Source organism: Alosa sapidissima, chromosome 17 (assembly GCF_018492685.1).
Source record: "Alosa sapidissima isolate fAloSap1 chromosome 17, fAloSap1.pri, whole genome shotgun sequence".
Lineage (NCBI taxonomy): Eukaryota > Metazoa > Chordata > Actinopteri > Clupeiformes > Clupeidae > Alosa > Alosa sapidissima.
Genome location: NC_055973.1, coordinates 32036767 through 32048914, shown reverse-complemented (window position 1 = coordinate 32048914; position 12148 = coordinate 32036767). Strand labels below are relative to the sequence as shown.

Below are 12148 nucleotides of genomic sequence, written 5' to 3'. Positions count from 1 at the left end.
AATTGTGAAAGTCTGAGTTACTTTACAGCTCATTATTTATGAATAGCATCAATACAATAATAACCAATAACCTAACCTGTGACTTTTTAACCAAATCAACCAATTGTCACTCTATGACACATTTCCAATTTTGCCCCCACTTGTGTGTGTGGCAATGACATGGTCTAGCCAGCTACATTAGAGAAGATGACTAGGCCAAACAGTTTCTCAAGAGAAAGTCTGAAGCTGAAGTTCCTTTCAAAAACTTTTACTTAGGATTCACTGTAAAACTAAGCAGACCAACAGGGTACATCTCAGTTATTCCCTTCGATGTTTTGTTTAAGAGAAATCATGTAGGCTAGCATTCCAAGTTCCAGAATAGAAACTAATGCGTTAGCTTATGGCTAATGTATATGAGAAATCCCATAGAGATGCTAACGGTTAGCATAATCGATACACGTAGATATTTAGAGCGAACTTTAGTCCATTTACAAAAGGGTTACATGAGAAGAGTTCTTTGTTTACAACTGACTACTAAAATACTCAAAGGCAAATGTTTTCTCTCCATATAATACCATGTAAGAAAAAAGGACTGTCTCATCAATGCTACGTGAACAGAAGTAGCTGCACAAAATCCCTTGTAGGCTACGTCTTGATCTCGCTACACAAAATAAACATTAGACCTGCGTGTGACAACGTGGACCCACTAGGGATCATGTGACACTTGCTCTGCTGCAACGGGGCTTCTCTTGCATACACCTCCTGGATTTAGTGAATGTATGGGGTTTCAATGCGTGAATTCGAGTGTAATTTAAATACTCGATAATGTAAATTTGCACATTGTTAAAACAACAATCACGATATTATCGCAGACGATATATATCGCCCACCCCTAACGCACACACATACACACACACACACACACACACACACACACACACACACACACACACACACTGATCTGTGGGCAGCGATATGACACTATGGGCTCCCTCACTCAGTCCTTTGCTCCCCGTGTGAGTGGGATGGGGGAGCGCAGAGCTCAGGCTTTCTGGCAGACGCACAATGGAGGACTACATGAGACATGAGACAAGAGACAAGAGACATGAGACAAGAGACAAGAGACAAGGCCCTCGTTCATGTGAAGAGGATCATACTCTGATCTGGATCTTGCTACGCAGAAAGTCAGACTTCATTGTTTCCTGTGTGAAATGTCTATCTGTGTGTGTTTGTGTGTGTGTGTGTGTGTGTGTCTGTCTCTAGGTCTCTCTCGGTCTGTCCTGCTATATGTGTGCGTGTGTGTGTGTGTACCCAAAGTATTATCTTCCAATCTTCATCAGCATTCTTTCATCAGGCGAAGAAAGCACAACATTACCATTAACTCCCCCCCACTCTATTGATTGCAGGCCATTAGGGAACATTAGGTCTCCATTCCACTCCAATCTCAGCCCAACGACGCCCCGGGGATCTCCCCCCCCCACCCCCGCCACTCCTGCTGGGGCTCAGCACTGCGGCCTCATTACGGGGGAGAGAAGGGAGACCTCTCCAGCCTCCAGCACTGACAAGACCTCTCCAGCTTCCAGCACTGACCAGCACTGACGAGACCTCTCCAGCCTCCAGCACTGACAAGACCTCTCCAGCTTCCAGCACTAACCAGCACTGACGAGACCTCTCCAGGCTCCAGCACTGACAACACCTCTCCAGCCTCCAGCACTGACGAGGCCTATCCTGGCTCCAGCACTGACGAGGCCTCTCCAGCACTGACGAGGCCTATCCTGGCTCCAGCACTGACAACACCTCTCCTGGCTCCAGCACTGACGAGGCCTCTCCAGCACTGACGAGGCCTATCCTGGCTCCAGCACTAACAACACCTCTCCAGCCTCCAGCACTGACGAGGCCTATCCTGGCTCCAGCACTGACGAGGCCTCTCCAGCACTGACGAGGCCTATCCTGGCTCCAGCACTGACAACACCTCTCCTGGCTCCAGCACTGACGAGGCCTCTCCAGCACTGACGAGGCCTATCCTGGCTCCAGGGAGGGTGCTGGGCACCTGGTGGGGGATCGCGGCCCCGTCTGGCCGATGGCAGGTAAGGGGAGGAGCGGTATGCCACAGGAGAGAGGGAGAGGAGCGGGCAGCATGGTGCCCACTCAAGAGTGGGCACTACAAGATCCGTTATTCTTGTGTTTTACAAGCCTGACTCATACGCCGCTGGCAGCCTACATTGTTTTTAATGTAAATATGAGCAAACACACCTGTCCTGTCTCCCTAATTTAATGTAAATATGAGCAAATACACCTGTCCTTACTGTGGAGTATCCACAAGGCCATTCCATTAAATAGACAGCAAGTTTGACAGACATTGTGGATATGATCTCACAGTATCTGACCTCATGACCTTTGATAAGACCAATGACTCAACGTTCTCTTTTGTTCCCAGCCTCTCGGCTCGTCTCCTCTCCACTGAGGTTTCTGTGGGAGTCCTGACGCAGGTTGATAGGTAGATAGATAGATAGATAGATAGATAGATACTTTATTGATCCTCAAGGGGTTCTGACCGGGTTCTGTCCGAGTGTGTGTATGTGTGTGTGTGCAGACCATGTGGACTTGTGTGTAAATAAGAACTAATCTAAGCCGAGCTAACAGGCAGGTGGTTATGTTGAAGCAGAAGTGAAAGGCGAACAGGAGAGTGTGATGCCTCACGGCTCTCTCAGACACCTGACTCCAGGGACACAGTGGAGAGAGAGACAGAAGGAGAGAGGGAGGGGATGAGAGAGAGAGAGAGAGAGAGAGAGAGAGAGAGAGAGAGAGAGAGAGAGAGAGAGAGAGAGAGATGAGGGGGTGTTACAGATTTGAGAGAAAGTCAGTCCAGATGGCTAGAGAAGATTAAATACCATCTGCCACAGGGATCTACAGAGAGAGGGCCAAACACTCACACACACACACAGAACTCTCTCACACTGACACAAGAGTGTAGATAGACAAGCACACACACACACACACACACACACACACACACACACACACACACACGTCAGGCCAAAGGCTGATGCTATTAAGAACTCCAATAAAATCTACAAAGCCAAGTTAGCCAACCCAACAAGTCCCCTTTGTGGATCCGGAGGGCCTCAAGGCCCCTGTGCGTGGTGCATTATGGGCCTAAACGCTACTGTGTGTGGTGAATTATGGGCCACTGTGCATGGTGTATTATGAGAAAAGCTGATTGCTTGCGTTCCTTGTGATGACAGCAGGTGGAGTAGAGCTTGGTTGTGCTTCTCCCTCAGTGCTCCTGACTAACATGTTTCTGGCAGCTCCATTTATCCTTGACTCAGGGCCAACCTGCCAACCTGACCAGCATTGCTGCCGTGTGTGTGCTGCCTGAGGACGTGTGTGTGTTGCCTGAGGACGTGTGTGTGCTGTAGTAACCGTGTGTGTGTGTTGCCTGAGGACGTGTGTGTGTTGCCTGAGGACGTGTGTGTGTTGCCTGAGGACGTGTGTGTGCTGTACTAACATCACCATGTACCCGGAGCACTTCTTTTCTAGACGTCCTGAAAGAACACCTGGCCAGCTGTGCTACCTGTGCTACCTGTGCTGCCTGTGCTGCCTGTGCTACCTGTGCTGCCTGTGCTGCCTGTGCTACCTGTGCTATCTGTGCTACCTGTGCTACAGGCCCACACACAGGGACCTGTTTTACAGCACAATGGCGTACAGTGGGAGTAGTTTACACAGTAGTAGTAGTTTACACAGTAGTAGTAGTTTACAGAGTAGTAGTAGTTTACACAGTAGTAGTAGTTTACAGAGTAATAGTAGTTTACACAGTGGTAATTTACTGGCCTACAGAAGGCTGTGCTCATGCCTTAAGCCATCAGACAAATCATCTCTAGCCATCAGAGAAAACACTTCTACTGTGCACTAGTCAGTCGTGGTGCAATTTCCAACCCAAGTTACAAAAAAGGCATTTCAGAGGCAAATGACTCGTCACACTCAAGAGAAACAACTTAGCCCACACAGGCTTGTGAGGCGTAAATGTCCCCACCTACACAAACCCCTTCCTGTTTTCCCATCGGTGAGCTGGAGAACGTGCCTGATTAAACCCCGTATCACGCACGCGTGCCTGGCCCATAACCCCATCCCAATCACCCTCTCACTCATTAACCACACCGCCACAATGCCATCCGTGAATGGTGCTCTGCATGACCGGAAGTAGCGATCCGTCTTAACGTCGCAAAATGGAAAAGACGCCATTTTTAGATGAGATAGGCTTATCACCCTCCAACTCATTAACCACACCGCCACAACGCCATCTCAATCACCCTCTCACTACAAGCACTCACAAAGCACTCACAAAGCCTTCAAGCAATTACGAGGGATCCCAGGGCTAAAAAGCCACTACTGCGACTGAGACACCTCTCAGACTCCAGAGTGGAGGCAGACACGCACTTTTTCCTGGAGCTGCTTGCATTCTAATTTTACTCGACATTGTTGAGTGGGAGAAATATAAACAGAATGAGGGGGAAAGGGGATCCATTTTGGAGAGGCACACAAAGACACTGCTTATTTTTGATCATTTCATCATTTCCTGTCATTTTGAATCCATTTCCGTCATTTTGAGTCCATTTCTGTCCTCAGAATAGGAGGCTGTGAGTCGAATTGAGTTTACTTTTCTTTGTATGTATTTTGCCGTTGAGTTTTCATATCGTCACCCTGATTACTACTTCCGCAACAGACATGTCTTCAAGCGGTTATCAAAACCTGCCTAGTTCCCCTTTACATGAGTCATCATCACTCTCCGCTTCAGCCCCACACACACCAGCTGACCTGCTCACTTCCGCAAACATGCATTTCCTAATTAGAAACGGAGAGGCTGAGTGAGTGTGTGTGTGTGTGTGTGTGAGTGAGGCCCCACTACAGGATGTTCCCTCTCAATCAGACAGCTCAAACACACACACAATTTCACCCTTAAGCCCTAAAAATACCATCTTTATCGAAACTACCAACACTGCTTCAAATGTTCAATAATATGTATGTGCATGTATACAGTGTGTGTGTGTGTGTATGTGTGTGTGTGTGTGTGTATGTGTGTGTGTGTGTGTGTGTGTGTGTGTCTGTTTTGCGTATATATTTCAGCACAAGCTAATAGACCACTCTGGAGATGTAACATAATGCCAGCTGCGCTTTCCCTCGTAAGTGCGATCCATACGCCATCTCCTCCTGCATTTAAAAATCAATGGCCTTTAAAGAAGGAAGAGCCCGGTCAGAAATCCCACGCCACTGCGGCGGTCAGAAATCCCACGCCACTGCGGCTCCTATAGCCATCTCGGCCTCGGTGACCTCATCTCCTGTGATGTCAGTGGGATGCACGCATCACGCATCATGTTCAACCCGCAGTCATCGCTTGAAGACAACGTGGTTTCAGTGATGAGCTATTTCCTGGGACACCCTAATGTAAACAAAGATGTGCACAAACTATTTTTCTTTACTGACAAAAGCGAGAATAAGAGAGTATGTTTTGGTTTGATGGAAGAGAATAGTAGAAGTAAGTTTTACTTTGATGCCAGAAAGAAATAAAGTTTCCTCCAAAGCTGAACTGAATAAATGAACAAACTCTTTATGCATGGCCACATTACAGACAGATGCTTTATGCATGGCCACATTACAGACAGATGCTTTATGCATGGCCACATTACAGACAGATGCTTTATGCATGGCCACATTACAGACAGATGCTCATATGTATGGCCACATTACAGACAGATGCTCATATGTATGGCCACATTACAGACAGATGCTCATATGTCTGGCTCCACACAATTCATAGCTGAGGAAGAGGAGTACATCAGTGTCCATGAGGAAGATGGACTCATGGGCCATCTCCCTCTCTCCATAATGATGTCCATGTGGGCTTACGGGCCCTACACCTCTCCCTCTCTCCATAATGATGCCCATGTGGGCTTACGGGCCCTCTCTCCATAATGATGCCCATGTGTGCTTACGGGCCCTCTCTCCATAATGATGCCCATGTGTGCTTACGGGCCCTCTCTCCATAATGATGCCCATGTGGGCTTACGGGCCCTCTCTCCATAATGATGCCCATGTGGGCTTACGGGCCCTCTCCCTCTCTCCATAATGATGCCCATGTGTGCTTACGGGCCCTCTCCCTCTCTCCATTATGATGCCCATGTGTGCTTACGGGCCCTCTCTCCATAATGATGCCCATGTGTGCTTACGGGCCCTCTCCCTCTCTCCATAATGATGCCTATGTGGGCTTACGGGCCCTCTCTCCATAATGATGCCCATGTGTGCTTACGGGCCCTCTCCCTCTCTCCATTATGATGCCCATGTGTGCTTACGGGCCCTCTCTCCATAATGATGCCCATGTGTGTTTACGGGCCCTCTCCCTCTCTCCATTATGATGCCCATGTGTGCTTACGGGCCCTCTCTCCATAATGATGCCCATGTGTGCTTACGGGCCCTCTCTCCATAATGATGCCTATGTGGGCTTACGGGCCCTCTCTCCATAATGATGCCTATGTGGGCTTACGGGCCCTCTCCCTCTCTCCATAATGATGCCCATGTGGGCTTACGGGCCCTCTCTCCATAATGATGCCCATGTGTGCTTACGGGCCCTCTCTCCATAATGATGCCCATGTGTGCTTACGGGCCCTCTCTCCATAATGATGCCCATGTGGGCTTACGGGCCCTCTCCCTCTCTCCATAATGATGCCCATGTGGGCTTACGGGCCCTCTCTCCATAATGATGCCCATGTGTGCTTACGGGCCCTCTCTCCATAATGATGCCTATGTGGGCTTACGGGCCCTCTCCCTCTCTCCATAATGATGCCCATGTGTGCTTACGGGCCCTCTCTCCATAATGATGCCCATGTGGGCTTACGGGCCCTCTCTCCATAATGATGCCCATGTGGGCTTACGGGCCCTCTCTCCATAATGATGCCCATGTGTGCTTACGGGCCCTCTCTCCATAATGATGCCCATGTGTGCTTACGGGCCCTCTCCCTCTCTCCATAATGATGCCCATGTGGGCTTACGGGCCCTCTCTCCATAATGATGCCCATGTGTGGCTCCCTCGTCTGAGCAGCTCAGTCATCAGGACAGCAGGGCCCTTCTCTGGAGGAATCTCACGATCGATACTGTCCATTTATCACCATCTGGCTAGGCAGCAAGGAAACACACACACACACACACATACACACATACACACACACACACACACACACACACAGACACAGTCTCTAAAGTGTGGATATAAACAAACCACACACACACGCACAAGGCACAAACACAAACACAAACACACACACACAGCAATCTGTATATTATGGAGAGTGCATATAAAAAACCACACACACAAATCTGAAAAGGGACTGTGCTTACACACACACACACACACACACACACACACACACACACACACACACACACACACACACTTCAAACTACTTGAGAGGGGCACAAGCATGCTTGATGCCCAGGCTCACTAGGCAGTAGCTCTCTGAAACTCTAGTGCATCTCCTGAAGAGAACAACTTGACATTTGTCAAGAGGCTGAAAACCCTGCTGATCTGGACAGTGTGTGGGGCTGCTAAAGGACAACCCTCAAACAGAGAGAGAGAAACTGGACAGTGTGTGGGGCTGCTAAAGGACAACCCTCAAACAGAGAGAGAGAGAAACTGGACAGTGTGCGGGCCTGCTAAAGGACAACCCTCAAAGAGAGAGAAATAACAGAGAAAGATTTGTGTGTGTTTTTATATGCACTGTCCATAATATACAGATTGCTCTGTGTGTGTGTGTGTGTGTGTGTCAGGGCTTAAATTTCACTGCGGGATTGCGGGTATTGCGCATAATTTGTTCAAGTCCCGCAACTCTAGCCATCATAATGCGAGAAATTCCCGCATACACTTTTACAGCCTGTCTGATGACGTTAATATAGCCTAATCATTAAGTGGCGTGAATGCGGTGCTATTGACCGGACTGATCAACTACCGAGTTGAATTGAACATAGCCGCATGCAGACGCACACACACACGGAGAGAGAGAGAGAGAGACAGAGACAGAGAGAGAGAGAGAGAGAGAACCACTTTGCGCTTACGCAAATAGGCTACGCTACCATGGCAAACTTTTACATCTGGAAAGAGCTCCTTGGTAACTATCCTGCTAGCTCAGGTCAGGTCAACACTTGATCCCAGAAAGATTGTCTTCGACATGTTAGTTTTTTGAACATTTATTGTATCTAATGACATAGAAAACATAATGATTTGCATACACATACCGCACTATGCACAACTTTTATTCACTAGCGACTACAGCCTAAAACCGTCAGGTTGAAGGGGGGCTAATTACTCCATAGAATTACTCTCAGGTATTTTCTTAAAGTGACAGGCACTGAATTACACCTACTCATCACCAATGTGCACTCAATTGGACCTACACACCACATTAAAGATATGCCTAAGTGTTATAGGTTAAACGTCAATATGAGGCATTCAAATTACTAAATATGTTTAGCTACTATAGTAATTACTAGTAAAATGCTATACTTTAAAAAATGCATTATTAAATAAATACACTCTATATGAATTCAAAAATATATGATAGAAACATATCACATAAGCTATCATTTTCAGTGTGTGTTTGTGTGTGTGGAGAGAGTCAAGCAGAATCTAGGATGTCCACTGTTGTGAATGATCCCACTACAGTATATATTACTGATGACGTCAGGGTGGTGGGGGCCCCAAAATCAAACACTTTTTTTTTTAAAGTATCGAAGTATTGAAATCGCAATTCTTGACTTGGTATCAGAATCGACCCACCCTCCCCCCCAAATTGTGTAAATCCCCCCTACATGAATAACCTAAGGGGGGAATTCCCCCCCATTTTGAAAAATGAATTTTAAGCCCTGTGTGTGTGTGTGTGTGTGTGTGTGTGTGTGTGTGTGTGTGTGTGTGTGTTTGTAAGCACTAAAGCACAACCCTCAAAGAGAGAGAGAAATAACAGAGAAAGAGAGAGACATATGATGGAAGTACAAAGACAGTGATAGAGAAAAAGTGTGTGTGTGTATGTGTGTGTGTGTGTGGGTGGGTGTGTGTGTGCGCGCGCACGTGTGTGAGAGAGAGAATGAGAAGTAGACAGAGGATAGAGATAATTATGATTTAACAAGCTAACTTACGTTACATGATAAAGTGTCATCATCCCCCATGGAATCCTCCAAGACATGATGGGAATCCTGCATGAAATACAGACATGAAAACAGAGATAAATACACATCACTTTTGTCACATATTTACAGACGAATGTCAAAATATCTGCCCCCTAAAATCAGACAACTGCCACAAACCTCCTTCTTCCAAACGCTTATTCAAATTGTTCTCTAGAGCCATGAACACCCAAGGTAATCCCAACACCCATGAACAACACCCTAGCTGGGCCTCTTGATTACCACCACACACTGCACCGCAGTGACTCCCTCCAGTGTCTGTCAAGGACTGATCCGACAATTACGAAAGCTGTCCTGAACCGTCCCATCCACCGCATCCCAGCCACGACTTACACACTCTATAAACGGCTCAGGGGCTGCGGCTGCACGAGACGACTCCGAGAAGACAGAGAAAAGTGGGGGGTTGATGACGCTCTGGTTTCCGTGCTCAGGGTGGAGCCCCAGATGTGGTATGCTTCAGGATTCCACAGATAGAATGACGAGGCCCTAACACAGACGAAGCCTACAGTACACTGAAGACATGCGGGACGGGGATACACTTGTGTTGCATTCTGGTTTTGATTTTAAGGTTTTGGTATGTCTGTGATGACACTGTACTGCCTGCTTTTATGCAAATGTTACAGGGCATAAAATAAAGTGATTACAGAAAATAACTTGATGGAAATCATCATACAAATGACCACATTTGCATGACTAGGCCTGTTTCTGAAAAAGCACGTACCCCACTACATGGTAATCTATTGAGAAAGCATGAAACGAGTGAAACATGTCTTCATGTGTAGGTGTGTACAAAGCAAAGGGGTTTATTATGGGGGAATGCTTCCTGTGCTTGCATGGGAGATTTGCTAACCATCAGGGGCCTTCTCACAAGTTCTCCATCATTTCTGACCAGGAGTTTTACAATCGCAAACCGTCTATTTCAAAAGCTGCTGAATGTCACACGACCACAGCCAACCACAACGACTGTATGGGACTGTATGGGTCTGCTTCGCAGCGGTCAGACTTTGACAGCATGAAATGCATCTTGAAGAACATGAAGATTCAAATTGAAACTCAAAGCTCATTTGTCCCGTACACCATCACACATACAATGACAAGCAGTGCTAGTGCAATGCTAGAAGTAGAACATAAGTACAAATAGAAGATAGAATATAATAAATAGGATTAATAAATTAGATAATACACTTGTGTGATATTAGATTAAGATTGTGTGATAACTATATAACTACATAGGATGCACATTGACTTCCTTGGGCCATTACCCAAGCTCATCCCATTTTTTAACAACATTGGCTGCATTATTGCACAGTCAGTACGGCGGCGTATAGAAGATTTACGGTGCAGAATGTAGCCTAAGCAGCCTACCCCTGGCTACAGTATATACAGAGAGACTGGATATCCTATGCTTAATCATAGAGTAGAATCATACACACTAATGCCCAATGAGCCCTCCAGATAAGCTCCCAGGAGGATATCACTGAATTTGCTGACATGAGCGCTTCAATGTCAGTGTGTTGGGTCCTCCATGAGCTGGTGTCTGACAGACAACTGAGTAGTCAATCATGGAAGAAAACTCCACACACCACACAATAAATAAACGAAGTGTTTAATCCATCAACCAATGTGCTACCAAGTGAGATGACAAACGTTTCGGTCCTCAGACCTTCATCATTGCACTGACAACGGCAAACAATGGTGTGCGAGTTTTCTTCCATGATCCATGACTACTACGTTGCCTAAAACTAACGCACCCGCACGGCCTTGAGTATTTGGCGCGAGACCCTACCTGTCTAACCTGACAGATAACTGAAACATTTCCAAGAGGCTACAATAATGTCTTCACTGTGACATCATATCCTGGATAAGCGCTGAGGGTGAGCCATTCCACAAAGCCACGTTAGTTGGGGGTGACTTTCTGCACAACTCATTGCATGATTCAGAACAGGGTCATGTTCACATCGCGTCTGTAGCAATCACTCATTCTTGCCTCATGGTTCCCTGGCAGATGAACGGTTTGTTTTAAAAACGAGACACGTTTTCTTCGTCCACGGGTCTGCTGAAGATGTCCAACATGCTCATCCACATTCTTTGCGAGAGCAGCATACTGCATCTGATGATCATCAGATGTTTTCTTTTGTTGTCGGCATGCCCCGAGGATACAATACCACATTCGTCCACTACACTTTCCACAGCTGATAAAAGACTGAGAAAGTGGTCCCAACAGAAATGTTATGTTTAGTATGTAATGATTAGCCGATGGGCTATGTTGCACAAAATGTTTTTCTCAATCCACACATCAACTTGTGCATGCACACCTGTCAGAAGCATCGATAACGTAATCTACAAGCATCTAAAATACCTTAGCAAATTACTGCCATTTCCTTGTGGGTTTAAAGCTGAGGCAATAAATGAAACTCGATTAAACCCGTGCGCTAAGTTAAAAGGTCCAGATGAAGGTCGCCCAAGACTCAGGCTGGCTGCACAATCAGTTTCTTGTAGGTAACCCTAAGGACACCGTTTTTTTTCTTTTTTTTTTTCATTTAATTTTTCATAATTTTCATATGGAATTGTTTTGCATTATCACGCTATATTAAAAATCTATTTAAATATATAAAAAAGTTAATAGTTCTAGTACAGGAGGCACAGGCCATCATGCTAATAGCTGACCCGTCGACTGTCCCATATTATGTGGATGTTGCCTTACGTTACATTAATATTGGACTGTGAGTCATCGTGTTGCATAAACTTTAAGGGGCATTAGCCTACATGGCGACCTAGGGTTCCAGGCAGAGCCCAAATTCCAAATTCTGTTATTGCCATGCTCAAGACAAAGCACAAGTTTCCAGAATCAAGCTTTTTGAAGCAAGGATCGCATCCTGCCCTGCGTGCGTAAGTGTATGTCTGTGTGTGTGTGTGTGGAAGGGGGGGGGGGGGCAATTCC

The 12148-nt window shown here is 46.5% G+C and overlaps 1 protein-coding gene across 1 annotated transcript in view; it reads right to left on the bottom strand.

Annotated features, from left to right (window-relative positions):
* rps6ka3b (ribosomal protein S6 kinase, polypeptide 3b) overlaps positions 1-12148 on the bottom strand; it is a 50521-nt gene that overhangs the window by 37581 nt on the left and 792 nt on the right. Inside the window, exon 2 of the mRNA XM_042068542.1 lies at positions 9160-9216. Coding sequence (XP_041924476.1) covers positions 9160-9216 — 57 coding nt within the window. The remainder of the gene's footprint in view (positions 1-9159; positions 9217-12148) is intronic.